General features: G+C 39.1%; 1 protein-coding gene across 2 annotated transcripts in view; it reads left to right on the top strand.

The window, feature by feature from the left end:
* The window catches only part of KIFAP3 (kinesin associated protein 3), a 72,477-nt gene that overhangs the window by 39,217 nt on the left and 8,357 nt on the right, over positions 1 to 24,903 (top strand). For both annotated transcript variants that reach the window (XM_074151553.1, XM_074151554.1), the window contains 2 exons: positions 8,074 to 8,263; positions 12,620 to 12,719. In XM_074151553.1, the coding sequence (XP_074007654.1) occupies positions 8,074 to 8,263; positions 12,620 to 12,719 (290 nt within the window). The remainder of the gene's footprint in view (positions 1 to 8,073; positions 8,264 to 12,619; positions 12,720 to 24,903) is intronic.

Here is a 24,903-nt window from a genome sequence, read left to right as displayed (position 1 = left end):
AGTAAAGACACTGAAACTGATTCCACTTAAAAGTTGCATTTCATCGTTAAAATTCCTCCTGGCCTGTTTATTGAATTGATTTCTACCAACAAAAAGAAATTTCAGTATTTTGTAGTGTCTTAGGATTGTACACACTGTACATTATTTTGGATGTAGAGTAGTAAGCATGAAATTAAATTTTATTGCCAGAGAATTTAACTATGAGTCAAGTGGTCTTTGACTACCTTAATGCTTTTCCTGTCATCTAGTTAGGTTCTTCTTTAGTTGAATTACATGTACTGCAACTTGTTCTCTGAAGGGTTTAATATAGTGTAAGACGTAATTTACGCTGCACAACACTGTAGTCTATTCTGTCTATTTCTGTTATACTCATTAGTAATGCCTTCTAATTTAATATTCATCTTTAAGAAAGAAGTAAAATGACATAATATTTTCTGTGTTGGAATTCTTGCATCTGGCTCTGGTTCATGGAGGTGTGGAATGAAAATCATGCTCCACTAGTTTGTGGCAGAGTTGCCACTGACATTCATTAAGGGCAAGGTTTCAACTAAGATGAATTTACACTTAGTACTTATTTATGATGGGCATTATGTTCAGTTTACCAAGATCAGTTATTTCCAGGGACATCTCCAGTGGAAACAGTAGAAAGATTTTTATCTTCTGGGTGAGGCCAGACAATCTTGAGTGCTTCCAATGCTTGTCTGTGGGCCACTGCAATATCCAAGTGTCTTAGGCATTGGTTTGTTCATATGGGGGAGCTTTACAACATGGTACACAGTAGTATCTAGTTACTGAAAAATTATGTTAGTAATATTATTAAGCAACATAAATTTATAGAAGCTAGAAGAATAAATACATTAAGACATAGCTTCATATTTAATATTAACATCCAAGTAAAATGTATTTTTATTTCCTTCCTAAGAAGAAGTAATCTTTATGCTAGCCATGAGTAAATGAGGAGTGCTAGGATAATGGATGGCAAAGGCTTCTCAACTTGCAAGAAGGACTGGATAGGAATTCTAGGGTCTTGAGGAAGAATAAAGGAAGGAAATTATGTGTTACTGCTGTTGTTGAAGGTAGGGGAGAAGTTACCAAGCACATACTGAGAGTAGTTTGTATGGTGATAAACTATTTTTTTTTTCTTTGGTTGTGGAGCAGTGCCACACTTAGAATGGTGTTCACTGGAAAGTTAGGAGAGTTCCCTTTCTGGGAAGGTCTTTTTAGCTTTATTATAATCCAACAGCTAAATAAGTTGCATAAACTAACTAACACCACGCCCCTGTGGGGAACGGGAAGGACAATATGCCCTCTTTTCTGGAAGAGAGAGAGAACCACTAATTGAGTTGCGTTCTCGGCAATGTTGTAAGCTGGTTGTACTTTGTCTCCCAGGACCGAAAATCCTCAGATCTTAATAGGTGTTTTACCGTTCAGCTCGGAGATTACGGTAAAGCAGCCTGTAAACACTGAGGTGTTTGGTTGTGTGGCAGTTTTACACAACCAGTGCTTTCTGAGGTGTCTGAATAGACATAGTCTCTAAGATTTGTGAAACTCCTTATCTGTGATAAATCCACAACAAGAAAAACTTAAGTTTTCAGTCTTCTTGTTCCATACATGCTGACAGGATTAGTTCCTCTGATGATGAAAATGAGAAACTAAATGTTGGAGAATAGAGATTTTAGAGTAATTTCTTCTCAGGGAGACAAATGCTTCTTTCACTCATCAATAAGCTCTATATAGTGTGATTGAAATAACACTGAAGAAAATCAGATGCCTTATAAGCCTTAGGGGAGATATGCTTTCTGTAGTAAAGTAATTGTCACAGAAATTATGGAAATGTTACACTAGTGATGATTTGTTTAATATAGCTTGGCTGGACTCTGCCATTGATGAACTGAAACAGATGTGCTGCTTTAGCATAGTATGTACTGGGGAGCCTCAGCTTTGCAGTGGTAGATGCAAGATATCCCTTTTGTCAAAAAGAAAGCCTGGGTTGATGATTTAGGAGTGCTTCAGTCTTGTGTTACGGGCTGAGTCTTGACACCAAGCAGCTAGTTCAGCGCACTTGTATACCTGTAGTGGGACAGGTCTTGTGGCTCGGCTGAAAGCCGGCTATAAACAGCTGGTGTAGGAGTCTTGAGCAAATGAAGTTCCGTTTTCCTCTGCCCCAGAAGCCTGGATACCTGCAACTCAAAGCTTGTGGAAAGAAATACTTGAGATGGTTTTACGCTGTTCTCCTTAAACAGTATTATCAAGAGCTGAGGTGGTTGTTATTCTCAGGTTTCTCATTCTTTTTCTGCTACTAGCTCAGTCTTATTTCATTTAACTGATTTTCCTCGTTTATTGAAAGGATATTTAATCAACCATATCCAGATCCTTGGGCTGTGTAGTCCGAGGCTTCCCCCTCCCTATTTCCCCCCCATTTTCCTATTTGGTGTTTTTACAGCTTTGAATCCAAGCCTGCTTTACCGTCTTGATTCTCTTATGATCAAGAGTGGATCATTGTGCTTCCTGTAGAGGCAAAACATCTTCTAGATAGCTACAGCATTGTCCATGTGATTTAGGAAGGGCCTTATGCCTAAGGTGTTTTTCCAGCTTTCATTCTTTGCCCCAAGTATTTGTACTGAATGCTAAATAGCGTTTGCCTCATGGAAAGCTGTGTTAATGAACGGCTTGTATCTTTCAATGTTAAGTGCCCTGACACAAACCTTCCATATTGGGAATGCTGGTATTTCACATAAAAAGCAGGAATGTGCTGTGAACCCTCGGTGCTCTGGGATTTGGGGCCAGCTGTGCAAGATGTTGGCCAGTGCTCTTAGAATCAAGGAAGAGCAGACCACAGGGATTTGGTGTGGGCTTTATTTGAATAGGCAGCATACTCTGAAAATAGATAACCTTTGACTCCAGCTTGGTGTCCTCTTTCCATGAAGAGTGCTGTAGTCACTTCAGGAAAAAAGGTTCTCCCTTCACTTAGTAAGACTCCCCCTTCCTGTGGTGCCTCTTGTTCCCCTGTTACCCTCTAACAGTCATGAATACAGAGAAGCGGGCAGAAGAGCAGTGAGGGTGTGGGGCTGCAGGCTGGACTGTTGATGTATGTTTTCACTGATCAACATCTGCATCGTTAGATTTGCAATCAGTCTACTTTGGTGCTGGTAGCTTTTTGTGGCAAAGAGCACGCACCAGCAGGAAAAGCTCTACCTGCACTAGAGGAATAACCACACTGCAGGCAGCATTAGATAAAGGCGGGTGTGTCCTGATTTGGTTTTGTCTTCACATAAACCTCAGACAGATTTCCTTCTCGCATTGGTGCTTGCTCTTTGGAGTTGTAAGACTAGGAAGGTGAGCCAAACCACTGATCTCTGTTACTTTTATAACAGCTTGCCAATGAGATAAAAAGGAAAAAAATCTCTCTTCAGCTATAGACAATGTAGGAACCCTGTGGACAGTGTGCATTTTAGGTATGCACCTAAATTTAGGGGACATAAATGTTTTTTCTCTGCCTTGCCATTAGTTTCATATCACAGGTTTCTGTTAGCTTCCCATCAGAATATATTTAGTGATGAACCTGATGGCAAAGAGTTCACTCTGGGTTGCACAGGTGTAAGTGGCAGAAGGATTTTTTTGGCCTGTGAATGAATTGCCCTCCGGTGGTACTTGCCCTAAAGGTAGGTGTTGTAGACACCTGCAGAAGGTGATCCATAACATCTGTTTCTCTCTTTAGTTTATAGAGGCACGTAGTTCAAATGACATGACTAACTTTTGGATGGCTAGACAAGATAAATCTTTTCTTTCTTAATAAATGGTTAATTTAACCTTTCGTGTAAACTGTGTGATTTAGGGATGGCAAAATAATGAAGAATGTAACATATCACCAAGTACAGCCTTGAAAATAATGAGCATTCTACTTACTGTATAGCAGTTTTAGTTTAGTATGAGGAATCACATCAAATGAACCCTATTACAGACCCAATTAAAGGGCAACCACATTAAAGTGAAAAGGAAAAATCTGTTTTTCATCAGCTGTGAGAGAACACAAAGCAGATCTGTGTAGCTTTATGTTATCCTATAGTGTGTTAATCAGATACAAGGTGTGACGGAAGCCAGTGACAAAGGGGACCCCTGATAGGGAACAGACACGCTCTGATAATAGGCCAGTTAACGCTTCATAATATTTCAATGGTTCAGTAGTAAACAAAGTTGGAAGTAGAACTTCAAAAAGGATGGCACATTCCTCTCAGAGTTGAACCATACATCTTCTATGACACTTTTGGATTTATGGAAACCGAATGTTAAAAACAGTGATGTCAGGGAGCTCCGAAGAGAATAAAATCAACCTTCAGGATTCCTCCTTTTATGTTTCTGAACATGCAATATTTGAGGGGGGGGTGGAGAAGGTTGGAGAATAGGCACATTCTGTGCACCACCCTCTCATTCCCCCACCCGCTGCTTTTCTAGTAGCCTAACATTTAAAGGATTGGAAGGCACAAAGCTGCGTTTGTATCTCCATGATGTTTAGTTTTCTGGTTTCAGTTTTGCAGGAATTCCTTAGTAAGGAAGGTGTGCTTCATGTGTTTTAAAAAAAAAAATAAAATCCCACCACACAAAACTAAAAAAAAAAAATAAATATTTTAAATAGCTCAAAATATAATTACTGGAAGACTTGCCATGTTTTAGGGAATTGTTTTACTCTAAACTTCTTTAATTTGGTTTCTTTGTGCCTTTTGGCTATAGTCCTGCATTTACAGCTTTTCTTCCATTCTGATGTTATTCCATTAATCATTTACCCTGTGGTGTTTCTGCACATTTCTGTGGAAAATCTACAGATGTATTCCTGATCTAGCAGTACTTAAATGAACTTTTTTGTGCAGAGGTTATGTAAATCATTCTAGATTGTTGCAAATGATCATTCTCTAGGATTGCTGCCAGGATGAAACTCTTGACAAAACTGATAATAGATCCGATTCTGGCGCGGTCACTTCATTCTTGTTGCTCACTCATAGTGACATGCAGGGTACAAATGTAATGAAGTAGCTAAACTGCTTGAACGGATAACTTGTGATTTTTAAGTGATATGCAGAGATGCTCAATTTTATAGCTGCTAATCTGCCATTCAATTGCTAATCCTGTTTTCCAAAATTTAGATGAATGATTGAACTTGGGAGTTTTAAGCCTCTTACTGTAGGATGCGAAATGTGGAATACATAGGAATATTCTGCCATGTTGTCAGTGTCTAAAGAAAAAAATCGGTTAGGATCTGAGAAAGGGTAATTTATTCTTTTCTTAGAAGGATATAAGAAGTACATGTCTACTTGTGACAGATGTTCTGCATGTTCAGACAGCGGTGTGGAAAGGAACAGTGATGTCACCAAGTGGGATTCATTTGGGGTTGTAATGTTTTCAAAGTGCATTTATGATAAATGTGAATTAGGTAATTTAGCTGCTGGCCTTTCTGCTTTTGAGAACTTTTAAAGGTAAGCAAGGTAATGTAAAAGGGATTCAGCTTTCCCACAGATTAGTCTTAATTTGCTGTTTGTTAAACTTGTTTATTTTCCCCCCACTTCTTTGCAATCATGATTTCTGGGAATAGTTTTCTTAAGACTGCAGTATGATTTCTGGCAGTTACAAGGTGTTTCTCTAAAGTTTGCAAGTAATTCACAACTGCTGGAGGCTGATATAATAGATAGCCCACAGTTTAGCTCTGGCAGATGCGGCAAAGGAGATGTTTCCAAGATGCTGGTCAGATGTCATCATTGAAAGTTGTGCCCTTTCAATTTTTTATGGGTCATTTTATAAATCTTGGTGATGAGCTTGCTTTTTCCAGGGAAACTCTTGCTTTGCACCATTATTTCTAGGCTTTCCTTTTGAGCAAGAGTGGAAGTGGGGGAAAAGATCAAGAGGCAGAAATAGCATGTGATGCTCTTTTTCCAAAGAGTATGAGGTGTAAGATGTGTGTGGTTTTTTTTTTTGGTGGCTTGGGTGTTTTGTTTTTTCTTTCTCCCTCCCTAAGGTTGTTGCATTACTGTATGGCTGACAAACCTGGAATTTTGCTTGAGGCCACTAGGCATGAAGAATATCTACAGATCCCTACAGCTGATACCTACTCTATGTATGGAAATCACACATGAAGCCAGGTTTTGAACAGGACCACTTGTGTGCTAGGATGGTGTGGAGGGGAATTAGAAGGGTCTAGTAATTAGTGTTGTTCACAGGTGGAATTGGAGAAATTTAGAATAATGTAACAGACTGATCAGAGCCCGAAAACCTGCAGGTACTTGCATGGATGTCCCATCAGAAGGGAGTTTACATTCTGCTTTAATCCAAGAGAAACAGACTTGCCATTTCTCCAAGTAAAACAAAGTTTAAAAACCACTGCCATAGAATAAGGGTTTGTGGTTGCACTATGGGACATGATTCCCCATGAAATCTTGGAATCTCTAGATACTTGTTAGCAGTCTCAGAGAAGCCTCTGCCAGAATGGCGAGGCTGGCTGGTTTTTGTGTTATCGACCAGTCAGAAGCGGGGGGAAAGGCACAGAGAGAGAGAGTGTTTCCTATGTCTTGTTATAATTAGTGAAGACAAGGTAGGTTGACTATTAAGTCAGTTTAAAAGCTCAAGTTCAGTCTACAGGGGTTTCAGAAGTTTAATCTGAGCTACTAAGCCAACTTATTCTGTCTTCACTGCTATTTTTTGACGTCTGGCTGTAGATAAATCTACTTGTGCATGTCTAGCTGCAGAAGCAGTTTAAGAAATCACCAGTTCTGCAGCCAAGGCATTGTCACTAGTTGTGTGAACGCTTTTAATCTCCTTCAGGGCTAAGTAAAATGAATTTTAAAAACCTTAAAGTAGTCCAGCTAGGTCTCCAAGGAAAGTCTGTCTAGATCATGCGTTAACCAACATGAGAGTTAAGAAATTATTTTCAATGTTTCTCTCCTTTTTAGTTAAGTTAGAAGACAGTGAAGTGGGACCTGTTTCATGAGGCTATTCCTTCACACAAGTAGAGACGCTTTGTTTATGGATGTTACTCTTGCTCACAATCCTTTGTTTGAAAAAGTACCAACCATGGTGCATTATTTGTGAATTTTCCCAAATTGATAACATCTGCAGATTTCATATGTTGATGAGTTTCCTATAGTTAGCTGTGTCCTGTTGTTCCAGTAATATTGAGAAACCGAGTATTATCCACAAGTCTGTGTTCCCTCAGTCATAATCAACAGCCCACGTAGTCTGGTCTGTTTAGAAGAGCCTTCGAAGCAGCTGATTGCAGTGACCATAGGCTGTGTCACTTCCTTCTGATGCTCCTTTATATTGAATATCACATCACTTGAGTGCAATTAGGCTGTGATCCAGATTGAAATTTCATGCCTACATTGTGTTTCCATAATGGTTGGAACCTATATCCTGTTTTCCTCAGCTTTCTGGAGAAGTTCCCCTCAGACTTCAGTTTTGTATCTTGGCTTCCCATATCCTCTGTATTACAAATGTTGTCTACCATCTTTGTGGGTATTCAATATCAAACATAGGAAGCCATTCTAGAATTTGAGAAGAAGGTGAAAACGACATCCTGTCTTATTGGAGCTTGTGAAACAAAATAAAGATTTATTGATTTTTATCACAACCTTTTTTGTTGTATTTTCTAGTAACTAGTTGTCCTTGTGAATGCTCATCTAATGAGGACGTACAGGGTATTTAGCCAGTGTTGGTAGTTAATTACTGAAATCCCTCTGAAAATTGGCAGTAATTGGCTGGTTTTGATAAACCAAATGAGGAGACCGTGATGATGGAACTTCTCCCCTCAAAGCAGGAATTTTTTTAATGCATAGTGTAAAGTTAGAAACCATGAAGGGAAGATTGTACTGCTGCATGTACAAAACCAGAATAATGACAAGTGCTTGCAAAATCATTCCCTTGTTTGCTCAAAGTACGCTGCAAACCGAATAGAGGATTGAAGTCACTGAGCCCTGAAACTTACATCTTTCACTGATATGAAATTCCTCTGCCATTTCCTGTTAAATCAAACAGCTTTGTCTGTACTTCATCCTAAAACATTCATTGGTGATATATATTTTATTTTAACAGGAATATGATGAGGAATGGGCTAAAAAAATCCAGAGCGAGAAATTTCGATGGCACAACTCTCAGTGGCTGGAGATGGTGGAGAGTCGGCAGATGGATGACAGTGAGCAGTATCTGTATGGTGATGATCGTATTGAGCCCTACATCCATGAAGGGGATATTCTGGAAAGACCTGACCTCTACTACAATGCAGGTAAGGCAGCATATATTGATATTCAGGACTGGCATTACTACCTCTGTGTTTGGAATGGGAGCTTAACCTGGGGGGGCTGTAGAGAGAATCCGCTGACTCAAACCAGTGGGACAGCTACCCTTTTGTGTTACCGGGAGCAGCACTGATGCATGCTAGCCAGGGATGGGCTGGTGCTTGTTAGGATATTAATGATGGATTGAGTACTGTGTATCCGTGATCTTATGAGGCATTACAGGTCTTCGGAAATACGAGTAGGCCTGTCTCAGAGAGCTAACGGACCATGACAACCAGTTTGAGTAAAGGTGCCCCAGCCTTGTTCTTCACACCTCTTTCTTGTGTCCATAGCTTGTTTGCTTTGCAAACACTAAGGTTTTTTTCATCCTTGTTAAATTCACAGCTATGGGATTTGATGCTGAATTTTGTTCTGCCTCATGTATTCTGTAATGGAATTTTTATTGGAGATCTTGATGAAAGGCTTCAGTTGGGCCACATCAAACTTGTAGGTTCCTTAGCAGAGGCAATCATTCTGTGACTTTCAGCTAATCTGTTTGTATGATTTTTGCTGTCATATATCTAGGAAAGTGTGTGAATCTCTTCTGTAAATACTTTTTTTTTTTTTTAGTTTCTCATATGAAGAAGTTTTATTACTTGACAATCTGAAGAAGTTAGCTCAAAAAACCCCCTAGAATTACTCCTAAGAAGAGTCATGTTCTTACTTGAGATTAACCTTAATATATTTTCTGAAGAAAAAAGACATTTCTCATCATTTTGTTTAATCTTCTTAGTAGTGCATAATAGCACAGTTCTGGGGGATCTCAAGTGGAATCTGCTCTGTCTCTCTCCTTCTGTAAAAATTTTGTAGTTATTAAGAAAATAAATGCTGCCATACTGGATTAAGACACTGATGTATCTTGTCCAATATTGCCAGCTGTTTCAGAGGAAGGTTCAAAAAACTTTGCAGGAGACAGTCATGAAGTAATTTGCCCACCGCATAAATGTCTTCATAACTTTTCATAACTAGGATTTGGCTTATGCTCTCAAACTTGTGGTTTTATATCCTCTTCCAACTCCTGGATGACTGTGTGTGCATGGATTATTTTTTTTTTTAATTGCTGGGTTGGAGTCTGTGGGTTTTTTATTTTCCACATAAGTGTCCAGTTCTTTGCTATGAAGCATGAGTCACAAAACTCTATGACTCTGGATGAATTTGCAGGAATAGTAATAGGAAAACCAAAATGACTAAAACCCATAAGCTTTACTTGTAGTTGCTGTGAGAAAATCATTGTGCAAGATCTTAGTAGCACTTCAAAAATTATTCTCAAAGGATGATAGAACTCAAGAATTTTTTTCTTCTACTTTTGATTACATATGTCAGCCATAACAACTTGCCTTTTTAGTGGTATGTTTGTCCCTTTTGAATCCTGTAGCTTTTTCTTGCTCTACTAGACCTACAAGGTTAGCAGTGAGCCAGGTGTTGTATGGTACCAGGGTCTTTTTTTACATGAAGTCTCCTTCAGACTTCTAAAGTTAAAGATGTGCCAGCATACCTATTGTACTATCCTCTTTACAGGTCTCAATAGTAAGCTTTTGCTTATTTCATAGGGCCGTTTCTTTTCCCAGTAGTGTGAGCTAGAGATGGAGTGGCACCAGTAACACTGAATTTCCTGGCTTTTAATAATTTAAGTTATGGGCTTAATGTTACTTGAACAAAGATTTTTGTGTTGGAATTGATATTTGAGCGGGAAGGAGAGGCAGATTTCCGATGATCTGTTCTGCAGATGTTTGAAAAGTGCTTTTGTTTTTAAACGTATAACAGTAGGTGATTATATTCAAAATACAGATTCACTTCTCGGGTTCTTTCCAACTAGTGCCAGTAATGGTGTCCTCCTGGAGTCTGCCAGATTTATACTTTTGAGGTGTGGCCAGAGAGGACACAATATTCCTTTGAAAAGGCTACGTATTATTGTACCAATTGGAATAGGCGTTTGGGTTTCTGAAGGGCAGAGCATTACTTAGTCAAAAAATAACACAAATACAAATCTTTGCACAGTCAGAAATTAAATGCTTGTGCTTCCATTTGATAATTTTAGAAATGACCTGCACTGATGACTGAAGTTCAGTACAAGTGCCCCCTCAGCCATAATAGTTCTTGAGTTCACTGATAGCAAGACGAGTTCCTTATTACAATGATATACCAGCATCTCTCTTGCATAGTAATTTAAACCTACATGAAAACCCTGATAGAATCTCGGAAATTACCTTCATGAGCTTGATGTCTCTCTTGCTCTGAAAGTACATGACCCTAATTTATGTTGAAATGTACGTAACAACAGATGTCCTTTAACTGTGTAATCATATTATATACAGCTGATGCTATCCATGTGCTTTCATTTTGCTATAAATTCATGTGAGCCATAACTCTGAGTGTTATGGTTTGAATGTTAGCACTCTTGATTGAAGACACTTTAAGTAGTGGTAGATCTAGCCTCAGAGTTAAAATATAGTGCTTGCTTTATTAACATAAAGGTAGACATTGTTTTTAAGTCTCTCTGCTTTCAAATAAGTTTTAACCAAACCTGACTGTTTAAAATACGTAGTCACTTAAATTGATTGATTTTGATCTGACATGCTGCAGGTAAAAAAGTGCTGATGTTCCCCCTCATTTCTTTTTTGTGAAAAATACAGGATAGGTGCTGAGAGAGGGAAACTGGGCACAAGTGTTAATAATAGCCACTTCAACTTTCCTTACTCTTCTTTGGTCCTTTTACATCCATATGATATCACAAAGCACTCATGTCTCACTGAACATGCTGAAAGACAGTAATATCGATGTGTGCCAGATTACTTGCTTGTCAAGTAATACTCTTTCACATACTGTATACACATGTATACAATTAGAATATGGCCGTGTACATCTATCGTGTGCTGCTAAAATGTAGTCTGATCATGGCTAGCATTTTTCATTTACAATCTGTTGTGTTGTATTCAGTCACTTTCCCATGAGGTATTATCTTCTAAATGAATCTCTATAGCACCTCATCAAATGTCTGTTCAAAATCTAGCTGTGTCAATTCTATTCCTTTTATCATTTGTCACTGTATTATCTTCAAAAAACGTCAGGTAAATTCATAAAGCACAGGGAGATTTGTTTGAATGCCTGAGTCGTCATCTCTAAGCCTTTGTGTCTGTAAGTAACTTTCCACTGCTTCCTGCACAGGCAGTTTTAGTAGTTTTGAAACCACAGAGGTTAAGCTAAGTGGCCTGTGACTCCCTGGATCTTATCTCTCTTTCTTTAAAGTGGAATGGCATTTGTTACTTCCTAGTCATTAGGAGTCTCTCTCTCTCCTCTGTTAAACTATTAAAGTATCGGTCTGAATGTACCTGTTTCTGCCCTGTTTTTATTGGGATACTTTCTGCAGTGCAAGTCTGGGATCGTTTTCATACAGTGATGGAGACAAACTGAAGTAGGGTCTGTTTTAATGAAATGGCTTGTTTTATCTGATTAGAGCTGAATACTAATTACCAAGTAAGAAATATGCCCTTAATATTAACAAGATATGTGTTTGGTGAATGGGAACAGGAAAGAGTTAAGCTGGGCTCTCATCCAGCTGGGGTCAGTTCACTGAATTTTCTTTAAAGACACTCTGGGTTTACACTGATGTAACAGAGGGGAAATGTTAGCCCCTGATTTTCTTCCCTTCCTTGTAAAGCAAGGAGAGACTGTGAAGCCTCTAAGGAATACTACTGGGTTTACAAATGTCTGCATCTTCATATGCCAGTGTTTTAATGTACAGGAAGCAAGAGAAAATTGTAACCCATGTTCTTGAGAGGCTATCATGTGAGAAAACGACCCTTTTAGGAAATAGTTGGAACGCATTAAAATATGGGGGAGATGAAGGAAATAGGTTTGAAGTTGCTTTCCTTGAACAGTTGTAAGAGATACAGTGGTGAAGGATAGAGTCTGAAAAATTAAGATCTTTGCTTTTCTGCTTTTATGCTGATGGCCCGGATTAATGTTTGACCCTTCTTGTTACTTTTTCTCTGGGCTCATTTTCATGATGGGGCAGACAAGATGGGTCGTGATACAACCTTTACGGGCCTCAGGAAGAGGGGTAAGAGAATGTTTCTTAGGTACAGCATTTTTGCAGGGCAGTAGGCTGAGCTACTTGGAGTCCTAGTAAGGTTTTTTTGTAATTGAAGTTGCTGGTTTTCAGTATTATTGTTGCTTGTTATTCCTCCCAGGAATATTGCAAGCTGCTAATGAATTCCTAAGACAAACCAGCACAGGTCGTGTTGCCCACTTGCCCTGAAGTCATGCTGCTTCATACAGTCACTGTATCTTTCTTGTTTTCATAGATGGCCTAATAGCCCCCGATGGAGCGGTGAGTCCAGATTTCTTCAGTGATTACCATCTTCAGAATGGAGACATTGTTGGGCAGCACCCCTTCTCTAGCAGGTAAATTGCTGATGATAAAGAACACATATAATCCAGCAATGGCTATTCAAGTTTCTGTACAGGGCTTCGTTTGTGGTGTTCAACAGTTTTTTCCTTCGTAGCAGTGGGAATGGTTTACACTGGAAAAGCAGTTCTAGTTTGCCTTCTGAATTACATGTTTCTTATATTAGCATACATATTGTAACACATCGCAGCTTTCCAAAAGCTGTCAAATAGAAAAGTAAAACTAGAACATACAACTAATTGCATGTTGTGACAATTGCTCAAATACTATTCAGGCGTTGTTGGGAAATATCTAAAGAAAGGCTTGAGATGCTGATTACCTAGAAGACTTTTGTTTCCAATATTCTTAAATTGTTATAAATAGGTCTCTCAGCTGCCAAAAGTATATCTGTGGGTTTGTTCTTTATTGTTTGGGATTATTTTCCCTTCACCTAAATCTTCCCAAGGTATTCTCAGTGAAATTACTTATGGCACTTTGAAAATTTGCTAGATGAGCAAAAGATGTCGGCTTGACTTATGGGAGTTGTTTCTCTGAATTTCCCCTCTGGTCAATGACCTCTCCTTCTCTGAATGTTAGCAAGCTGTTCCAGTCTGAATTTCTGAGTAGACTTCTCCCATGAGTTCAAAATAGAAAAGACTCATTTCAAAGAACGAAATCTTCACAGATCCTGTGGCATTTAGGAAATGCCTTTTATAGAGCATGAATTATGTGTACTTATTAGCTGGAAATATTTCAAACACTTTACAGTGAAGGTACAGAATTCACTCTAATAGAGTGCTATCTGGACATGCCCAGCCCTGAAGCTGAAGTTGTTTCTTTCCAAAGGAAGAATGTTATTTTCACCACTTGCAACTTAGTTACCATTTGTAAAATATAAGTAATTCACAGTATGTACTGCTGAAGCAAAAAAAGACTTTTCTCTCTTACTTTGGCTTCTTGTAATTGTTACAGGGCGGTGGATGATTACACTTGTTTTTTTATTCTGCCTGTGAGGCACCAGAAAGCTGAACATTGAGCAAGGGTGGAACAGTGGTAGAATTTTTAAGAACAAATTAAAATAACTAAAATGCTTAGATCAGGAAAAAAAGCAAGACTTAAGAGATGGATCCCCTTAAAAAAAGGAAGTGTTTATACTTGGTAAGGATCAAGTTCAGACTAGTGTGTAACCCTTTCTGTGGAGCCTGTGTTTGGGAAGGGGATACTGGTGCTGATGGTTTCCAAATGCACAACCTTCATTTCAGAGCATGTAGGTGATAGAGAAACTGAGGGAAGGGTAGCATTCTGGAGATTTACTATGGGACTTACCGTTTTCAATTTTAACATAGATGCACAACCCAGGAGATGGCAGACTTCTGTATTAACTAGAACATTCTATGGGTATGTGGTCCCAACAGTCTTCATGCCCCCCTGATGGTGAGGGGGAAAGGTGTGTAGGATGAAGCTTGCAGACTCCTTTGTTTCCAATAAACTTAGCTATAGCCCCTGTCAAGATGCTTTTGTTTTGCCAGAAAGCTTTCAGCTTGGGGAAAAAAAAAAAAGATATCTTGAGCATCCTTGGGTAGAAATTAAAGTAGCTTATTCAACCTCAATTTTCAATCCCTTATCAGGGAGCTATGTTAGTTAACTGCTTTTATATCTGATTGTATTCCAACTAAAACGAGTAGCAAAATACATCTGGTGTCTACCTAGTTAAATTAAGTATTCATAGAATTTTCTTGTAATGTCTCAAGGCACTTTGGGGGCTCACCTCAAGAAAGAAAACAGAGAAAAACTGCAGTTTGGCTAATGACAAACTTGGTAATTGCCTGTTGATGATAGCCTCTGTAAATATTCCGATTTCTCATTAGAATTCTGTTTTCTAGGAAGACTTTTTTCAATATGATTGCTCCATGGATTTATCTGCAGTCCAGACACACAGTCTAATTGGAAACAGCGTGGACTGCTGCAAATGTTCTCTCCTATTTGTAACAGAGCAGGACTGAATTGTTTGATAGAATAGATACTGGCAGTCGAATGGCGAATCCGAGTTTTCAGATGTGTGTCATTATCGTTTTGAACTTCTTGGCGCCAGAAGCCAGGATTTCCTGATGCTTAGAGCTAATGTAAAATGTATTAGTGCTCCAAGGCATGAGCCATGGAATTGCCAGTCCCATGAGTTTGGAGAGTCAGACTCTCCCTTTTCCCAAACTTGAATTGGTGTTGGAAGGTAAAACCATACGTGCTAGAGAGCCTAATTAAAAATAATAGCAGCGAGTCAAGGCTCTTTTTATGTGTTATATAGTGTACATTTCATCCATACCAAAACATAATTCTAGGGTATTTTTATGCTTACAGTTTAAAGCTAACAAGAACCTTATGTCAAGGATTTATTTTTAACCAGTTCCAGCTTTTAATATATCAAGATTTTTGTTATAAAAGTGGTTCATTTTTCTATTATTAATATTTAAATATGTTTTCAGAAACTTTTTTTAAACAAAGCTGAATTATGATTTGCATAGATAACTAGCAAGTCAGTTAACAGTAACATTTGTTGTGAGTCCAAAGATGGATGGCCCAATAATGAGTAGATGCATATTTTTAGTCTCTTCATTTGTTATACTTTTTTTATTTGTTAAACATTTATTTGTTATGCCTATGTCTTCTGTCTTGGCCTTTTATATTAGGCTTTTTAATTCTGTAATAGAAACGGTTGCTTGCTAAGCAGTGGGGTACGTTGTGAAGGTGGTCTTTTCCATCATTTAAGACCACCCTATGAAACTTGAGGTAGGTAACAACCATGGGCTGTCTTCTTACTACTCAACTTTGAATAATCTAATCCTTTCTTCTCCTTTCTGCATACCTACGAGGAAGACTAAGGATATGTTATCTCTTTAATTTCTCTGGGGCTATTTCCGATCCTTGCAACGTGCTCAGGCTGGATCAGGACTTCCCCTTGTCTCCAGGAGAGCCTAACAAGTCAGACAGAAAGACTCACCTTTTTAGTGCCTGCATGTCACTGAGAAGCTGAGCTAGTGTTGAACTAGTAGTGGTGCCCCCAGTGCATTACCAGGGCTTAAGTGTGTTCTGATCACCAATCTCATTATTTGGAGCCAAAGAAATGGGTCTGTGAGGAGAGGTTTTCAAGGACTGCAACCAAACTCAAGTCCCATTGAAGATTTTCACTCTAACCAATAATTAATAATACCTGTGCAAGAGAGCCCAGCCCATACCAGCTGCTGTATATTGGATTATTATACTGGTTATACTGCATAAGCAGATAGTGAAAACCATGTGCTTTCTTGGCTGTAGGATGCTAGTTCTAGCAGAGGTCCGGGCCAGCCTCTGCCATTGCAGTTCCACCGTGTTACTTTCAGGATAATTCACGGCAAGTGGAGCAGCGGCCATATCCAGATGTGCAATCGATAAAGTGGTTGACTTTCCTGTAACCCAGCAGGGATATCACAGCCATCTCCTGTGGAGTCCCCGTCCCAGGAGATGGTGGACCTATGTACCTAGATCTGCTGCACAGTCTTAGGTGGGTAGGATAAGTCCTTCTTTGAAGTCAAGTAAAACAGGAGTTTAAAAAAGTTAAGGTACTTACAGGCACCTGTGTTCACTGAGCACACAGGGGTTTTTTTTTCCCCCCATAATTTTTTAAGATTGAAACATAAACTAATAGTATTAGCAATAAGAACATCTACAGATGGCGAATTAGGTGGAGTTTCTTAGGGGCTGCACTTTTTCAAAGATATTGCCTTGCCTTCACAGGATTTCTTGGACTTTCCATTGAAACCCAGAGTACTGACTACTGTCAAGAGTTTAGAATGGTACCTTGTGTGATCAATTCCTGCATCATGAAGCACAGAACAACTTTGACAACCCTCACTTTAGGGACCCAAGGCATTGTTAGAAATAGAAATGCTTTGTGGCTGGTAATCTAGCTTGTGTGTTTTGCATCTTTAGTTTACAGCTCTTATTTCTGAACTATATTTTTAGTGGAGTTGTATTCTTCTGTATGATGTCTATAAATAGAATTATTTCAGAATATAATGTACACAGAAGCGGTGATAAAATACATAAGCAGCATCTCTTGTTTTCCTCAAAGGTTTGGAGCAGAATGCAAACAGACTGTAAGGTATGTTTTCTATTCAGCAGAAAATACATGGCTGAGGAGGATGTTTTGACAGCTTGTATCCAGGTTTTTTTCATTGGCTAGGAAAAGACTTTTGTGATTAGATTACCAGCTTTGAATCGTCTCACTGTCTTTCAGAAGCAGATGGGCATTAGGCATAGATTTGAAATTTTCATCTGTTATTAAAATCTGTATTCAAGGCTGCTGGTTCTGATAGCTCTTAAATATAGAGTGAAAGTTTTATGATTGTAGCAAACAAAAAAATCCCTCACCTTTGGCTAATGTGATGACAGCTTAGTGTCTGAGCTGCAAGGGATAAAGACCAGCTGAAAGACATCTTCAAGAATCTGTGGTCGTTTATCAAATTTTAATCACTTTCTAGAGACTAATTATTTTCTTAAGATGTGAACATAATAGTGATGGATAAATATCTTAGAATAGAGATATCCACAGTATTTTTCTTACCCTTTGGGGAAAAGACCACTTTTTAACCTTTCCCAGTTATAACTAGATAATGGTACGAACTTTAAGTGTGAAAGCCAATTTTTTGTTAGTATCTTCATCATAGTTCCCAAATCCTCTCTGTACCTTTACAATGATTAATAGTTAGGAATGCTAGAGCTAGCCAAAACGGTTTTGTTTTTTTTTTTTTTTCCTTCCCAAGGAAGTTTTCTGCAGCACAGAATCCTTTAACCTTGTTATAAAACGTAGCAGAGCTGCCATTGTACAATCTTAGTTTTCACTGAGAACAAGGCTTTTCTGTGTGAGCGCTGTTCCCAGCGTGTGCCCTCGCATCTCTTCTCGACAGAGATCTGATTGAAGCCCCTTCCCAGGAAGCAGTGAGGTTTGGCATGTCAAACAAACCCAGTTTTATGGGGTGACTGTCTCTCTCTGTCCTTGGTGGAACGTCTTCCCTCTTGCCTGGATTTACAGCCTAAAACTGTAGCTGCGTTTCTTCTTTTTGCCATGGCAGGTCATTGTGATGTGTTGTGAGCTCAGTGTATGGTGCTAGGACCTTGCCGGCTGCTCTGCACTGACTTCAGTTACGCTGTGTCTGTTGTTGGCAAGGGTATGTGCGTGTAACTGAGCTGTTGGGTCTTGAGTTGATGGAAACCGTGGTGATGGGGGGCTTCAGTAGCTTAATACGTGGCTGTAGGTCCTGGTGGAAGCACAGGGAAGACTGTTATTGTGACTTAGCTTATCTCTAAGCTACTCACGTGTAATGTCTGCATGTGCTAGAAGTCCACATTAAATGGCAAGAGTAGTCATATCCACAGGCTTGTTTGCTTGGGTACCCTGATGAAAATCAGATGTGAATTTTCATGGGGGAAATTCCCGTTGACTCTTGCACTGAGGTGCGAACTCCCAGTTGTGTGTCAGAGCTGAATAGCCCTTGCTCAGGTCAGGTGCAGGAACTGCATCAGGTGCTGGCAAATACGCACTTTGGGATTGTTTATTAAAAATGTTTTTAAATGGTTGTACCTGTAACACATCCTACATTGATAACGTGCATGATTTATTTAGAAGTTTGAAGTTTCCCTTCCCAGCCTTTCAGCAGCTAAGTTCTATCTCTGAAGGTGAAAAACTAATACATCAGTAGACAGTAAAAGTGAGCTGCCTCAGGCAACGCTTTACAGCCATCCGTGGCAGAAGAAACTTTGTTTCATGGTTCTTGGAAAGATTAGCTTAGATAAAAAAAACACATGCTCTGATGTGGGGTCTGCGCTAGAATAGAACTGAAAGTATCCACATCTCACTTTCTTCATCATTTCATGTCTTACAGGTGAGTACAGTGAGTATAAAATATTTTAATTAATGGAAAGAGAAGCTAATAGAATGTAAGTTATTATTATAGCATGATTCTACTTTCAAACATTTTACCATAGCAATATTTCTTAGTTCTGCACATTACTTTCTTTTCCATATTTAAACTTTATTTTAAAAACAAAAAACCCACTTTTTTTATCTTTGCAATATGTTCAGCAGAGTTGTACTCAGCTTCTACCATTTGGACACTATTTAATTTGCATTTCCCAAGAGAATTGAATTAGGTTTTATTAGTAAATTGGGCCTGTAACTTTGTAGGCAGGTTTTATTAGTTTATCACACATCAGTATTAGCAAATTGTAAATCCCACTGAAACGAATTTGAAAAGGCCTTAAAGAGAAGCCCAGAACCAGTGAATTTTCTGGAGACGAATAAGGGCGTTTTTTGTTTTTATTTTTGAATCCCACAAAAATGTTGTTAGTAGTAGCAGAGTCATATCTCTTTTTATCATATTCTGTTGTCCGAACTGCCTATATGTTTGTTGTAAGGAAGTTAAACTGAATATGGTCAGGAGGATTTCACTAAATTTCTGATGCATGTGGCTTGGCATAAGAGAGGCAAAGCACACTTCTCATTTGGACAATACAGCATTTACTGACTATTCATGTGAAACAGGTACATTTCTTCTTGTTCATCCGTGCCTGTTCGTGTGGTACATAGGCTTGGAAAGAAGGTTTTGCATCTAAAAGATAGTAATAAGGAAGCAGGAACGGCTGCCTTCTGGAAGTTTTTGATCACAATCTGGGACAAGCTTATTGACAGATTTCACTTGATTTCTTCAGATCCTGGATCGTGGTCTAAATCAAAATTCATTGTGTAGTTGTTTTCCTTCAGTACTTAAATGTGGGAGTGGTGCTTCCAGAACACGAGTGCTTCATCGCTAAGAGCTTTTGAATGCAAGCTTGAATTTCTTCATGTCTAGTCTATAATAATTTGTTTCTAGAAATGCAATACTGCAACCTGATCATATTATAATCCAGTTTAGATGTCACTAATGTGTATTTGACCAAATCATGCTGTTATGGTGTGGACAGATATTGTAGCATTTTTGAAGACTAAAAGTCCGATTATTCAAGGGGAAGAAGATTTTTCTCTGTGACCCATATTCATCCGTGAGATTTTCCCAGGGTTTGGAGATCCGTGTGTACTGCACCACTAAAGGATTAGGGCCCAGCACTGCCTGTAATTTGGGAATATCCAGATGAGGACAATATTCTTCATATACAGTATTTTTTATATAGCAACTTCTTTTTATGTGTTTGGGTGCTTATTTAATGCTATTCAGTTCTTAGACTGTATCAGGAAAAGCTTCCAAGTAGCTCTTCTTGTATCCTCCAACACGTGGCAGATGTCCACAGTGCAATGCACAGTCCTTGCCCCAGAGAGCCCATAGTCAAGACGGGCAGGGAACCAAAGACAAGAGGAGAACTTACTCATCCAGAGTTGGGTGCCAGGCCCTGGAGTAGGTCAGGGCTCTCCTGCCTGCTCTCCAGTGCCAGTGACCAGACCACACCACCTCTCCAAGGTGTGTGGTCCGTAATCATGAAGGATCATGTTGCACTTGTTTCATTTACTGTAAGAGCTGTTTAATTGCTCTGAACAATCACACTAGTATGCTAAGAGATGAAATAGCTTGCTTGGGAATATTTTAAAGGTGCAATTTTTTCAGCAAGTTGCAGATGCCATGTGGGAAGAGAGTTAGCGTTGAGGTTTTAATGTGCTTCAGCTCTCTTGGAATATAGGATACTTGGGCCTCTTTCACTCGCAGTCACTTCTTTTTACATTTTTTTTTGTTGCTTTTTATTTTACTATATTCCACCTGCAGTTGGCCTCATTTAACCGACATGGTTTAGGTGGCCATTAAGAATTTTAAAAGAATACCAAAATGCTGTAGCAGTTAGCTCAAGTCCTTTGGAATGTCTTACCAAAAAGTCCCCTGAACCTGGCTCTGTCTCTTCTGAAATGTAACATTAATTAATTCCCACGTTCTGTCTGCTGCTCTCAGTCCCTCCAGATGTGCTACTAGGAATAGACTGGCTCCCTGGTTACAAGCCATCTGGGCTCTGTAAACTGATTTGCACTTATATTAAACAATAAGTGAACAGAATGCGGAAGAGTTATTAAAGCAAATGTACATTGCTTATAAATCTCAAAGTAAAATATTAAAATGTAGTAAACGGGAATGGAATGTGCAAATGAAGACCTGCTTGTTTTTAATGAGTTTAGCTGTGACCTTCTCGATTTCAACCAAAAGAAAAGAATTTTATTTTTCTCTTTAAAAAAAAAAAAGAAAAGAAAGAAACTATAAAACTGCTTACAGAAGTATCTGAGACAAAAACAAGGAAATATAATGTTCTAAACTTGACTGGTCCAAACCACTCAAGCTGCTGTGACAGCTCATAAAACTGAGAGTAGTTTTTAACTGGACTCTGGTTTACATTGCCAGAGTGAATTTTCCTTGCAGGAAGTAGCCAGAAGGTTTATTTAGTTTCCAGACTGCTGCTTTGATCTTTCCATTCTGTCACTTCTCAGGTTACATAGCCCTTTTTCACTGCAGTAAATCTGCAACAGTTAATGAGAATAAAATTTCCTCCTTCTCACTGATCGCATGCTGTTAAATGCCAAACCACAGCCAGCAGCATATTTGCAGAATTCAGCTGCACTGTACAAAAACAGCACAATCAGTTTAATCTTGTTGGTTTTGTAATTCATTTTATTGAGCTTTCCTTTTTCAAGTGACCTATTTTATCAAGACAAGTGGTTGCAAGGCCAGACCTGGAAGAAAGATTTAAAACTGTAATAAAGCGAAGGGTGTTTTGTATGCTGTGTATAAGCATGCTCACCGGATTCAAAATTAAACCTACAATGAGTAGTTTTTAAAAGTCCTGTATATCAGTGGGATATTTCTTATGGTTATTTTCTGAACTGAGCATGTGCTGCAAGCAAGTTTCTACTATAAAAATTAACGTAATATATAAAATTAAATTATTTGTCAATTAGTTAAAATTGTTTTGATTCTAAAATTTGACTCTCCAAATCTGTGTTTATCAGCTTCAGCCGTTCGAGTATGACTGAGCCACCCTTTTCTCTTGCCTCTGGAAAACTAGATGATATCTTTTTAACAATGAGATTTAAAAAAATAATTAAGTTTGGAGAGTTTATTTGCCTTCTGGGTTTTGAGCTTTTTAAGCTGGGGGTTTTTGTTTTGTTTTGTTTTTTTCAAGACCCTCTGCCCAGCCTTTGGCCTGGAAACATTTTATTTTTAGTTCATTTAATTGAAGTTGAAATTTTTTTTTTGCAAAATAATGCTACTCCAAGGTATAGATCTCCAAGAAAACGTTCCACATTTGTATTTGCATTTGGCTTGTTCCCTGATATATCCAGTGGTAGCCCTAAGAAAGCAAGCAGTAAGAGACATTAAGATTTATTTCCTTCTTGGTTTACACTAAAATCATCACTGATTTGGGATAGGTTTTGACAAGATTTCACTAGGGCCCTGTGTTGATATTTAAAAGTGGTTGAAATCTGGACAATCATCTATGGTGGTAAAAAATATTTAAAGTTTATTCATCAGTAATAATGCTCCAACTGCATTTGCTGTGTGCTCTAGTGAACACTGCAAATCCCCTAGTAATGTTAACTTTCAGAAAAGACTTTGAAAGCTTTTATTGGCTGCAGCTGTAAGTCAAAGCAGAACAGATTTTTTGACTCTCCCTCCCTCCTTCCCTCCAGCATCTGGATTATCGTCCACATTGAGTTGCCCAGTTCTTGGTGCTGAGCCCTGGAGACAGCACGATTGTCAGCCAGTAACCTGTTGGCATGGCTCTTCTGGGGATTTGTGCACAAGAGGGAACTTTTTTTTTCCCCTGTATTTATTGAAGCAGAGAGCTGAGTGACAGTGCTTGGACTGGAGGAGCTTGTATAAATATTTAAAGGAATAATTCTTCATCTACAAGCGCTTCAGTGCAAGGCACTGAAAACTTGCATTTCCACCTCAGCCGTTTATCTCAGAGTACATTTTCACAGTAACCCTGCTCTGTAACCTAGCATAGGAAACAAGAAACACTTCCCTTCTGGAAATGGGAAGGCTTCACCCTTCTGAAATGGTCAGAAGCCTGTGGAAGAAGCAGACCAGATCCCGAGTTGATCTCGTCAGTGACACCAGTCACCTCTATGAATTTGCCACTTCAAGATCTTATTCTGCTCAAGCTGTTTGCTGAAGCTTTGTACCCAACATAACACTGACGTTGCTGGAGCTCAGTAAAAGAGATGCTTGAAACCTTCCCAAGCCAGGCGTAGTATTAGTTTAAGATTAAGGCAATGTACTCTTTAATTTTATGGAGTTGACACAAATACTTTGGACTGTGGAAGGAGAGAGGGGGAGGGAAGGACATATTTGCTTTTTATTGCCTGCTCCTCGGGGCTTTTTTGTTTGTTTTAGTTCTTAATTAATTCTTAAGAAATGGATGTATCTAATCAGTGGGTTTGGCCAGTTGTTGAGCCAACAGCACAGGGGATGTTTCTGTCAGGCTTAGAGTGGAAAGTCAGAACTCCTGGTTTCTGTTCCAGCTCTGACTGTGCACTTGACCTTTTAACAAATCCTGTACAGAATAGCTGAGAAACTCCCCGTCCGCGTGGCGGAGCGGCGAGCCTGGGTGAGGGAATGCTACTGAAGTTATCCTGATGCCCTTCGAAGAAACAAGACAGCTACAGGAAGCAACTTGAGTTCTTGAGTTGCTGTTTTGCCCCTGGCTGATTCTGGATTTGTCACCTTTCTAACAGATCAGAAATACATTTTTTTTTTTTTCCGATCTGGGGGATGTTGCAGAATAAGGAAAAGTCTTTTCTATCTGCATCAGTCTAATTTGAGTCTTCTCATTGCTGTACTTTGTCGCTTGCTGTCTTTAATATCTGGGGTGTTTTTTCTTTCAATACTCCAACGGGAACCCAAGGTCATGGAGAAAAGGAGCAACTTGCCCAGGATCACACAGCAGGTAACTGACAGAGCAAGAAACCGAGCCTGAGTCCCAGGCTGCTTTCGCAGAGCCAGGATGGCAAGCTCTGCAGCTTTCAAGCAAGGCCCTTACTGAATTTGGCTAAGCGAGGTCATTTGGTTTTAGTTCAGTGCTTTCTTACTATTCAGTTGGGAAATTGCTTTTCTTTTTTTTTTCTTTTTTTTTTTTCTTTTTTTTTTTTTTTTTAAATGCTGCCTCCCCACCAGTGAATTTTGGCACGCTTATTTCTTGGTGCATAGCTGGAGCCTGAGACGCAGTGCTCATTTCTCCATAATTGTCAGATTGGCATTTGTTTATAATTAAATGGCAGAAACAGCAGTATTGTGCTGAGACACAACTGGGCACGAAGTCCAGAAGCAACTGGAAACTTTAAGTCATTAAGTGCACTGAAGAAAGCTGGATCATGTGGAAGGAGAGACATGATCATATCCATAAAAGCTGTATCGTGGTGCACAAGGGAGCTAAAGTATTTTTGCACAGGTTCATTCTGACATTTTCTATCTTATGAACAGATATAGTATTACGATTTGAGGAACATTAATATTCAATGTTAATGTAGAGATGGACTTAGTATTTGATGCGGTGTGCACAGTCGCAGCCCCTGCCACAAAGCTGCCCTCCCACTCGTGCTTGAGGGATAGGAAGCATGGGAAAACAGCTTCACAGATAGGGGAGGAAAAAGTTGGGACCGTGAGAGGCAGAATTTAAGAGACTTGTGGTTTATGGTTTAACGTCATTACCAGTAGTGGGAGAATCTACAGTTACAGGACATTATATAAAGAAACATTGTTTTTTCTAAGGCTTCTCAGATGAATGCTGTTTCTCCGTAGCCCATGGTCTGTGCTCTTACTCTGAAGGACAGAAAATTTATGGTCAGTGAAGCAAAACCAGAGGTAGCTGGCACTTAGAAGTAAATAGGATCATCTTCTCAATCACTGGAGACGAAGCAAGGGAAAAAACAACCAGCCTTATGCCACTTTCTGACACCCTCCACTCTTTCATGAGTAGTGCTGTGATAAATGGTATCCCGTCCAGTGTTTATGGACAGTGAGTACCAGCAGAAAGGCCAAAGAGTCCATGGGTTTCACAGGCTTTGAGCCTTGGTTAAAGTGTGGTGGTTAGCTGGTACGTGCAAAGGATTAGCTAAATACTTCTTACTTGAAGATAGTTCTAGAAACTGGAGGTCTCTTTGTGTTACGTGGAATTGAAAAACATTTCCCACCTCCT

The sequence above is a fragment of the Numenius arquata genome, chromosome 8, assembly GCF_964106895.1.
Source record: "Numenius arquata chromosome 8, bNumArq3.hap1.1, whole genome shotgun sequence".
NCBI classification, from domain to species: Eukaryota; Metazoa; Chordata; class Aves; order Charadriiformes; family Scolopacidae; genus Numenius; species Numenius arquata.
This window is presented reverse-complemented; position numbering and strand designations above follow the sequence as displayed.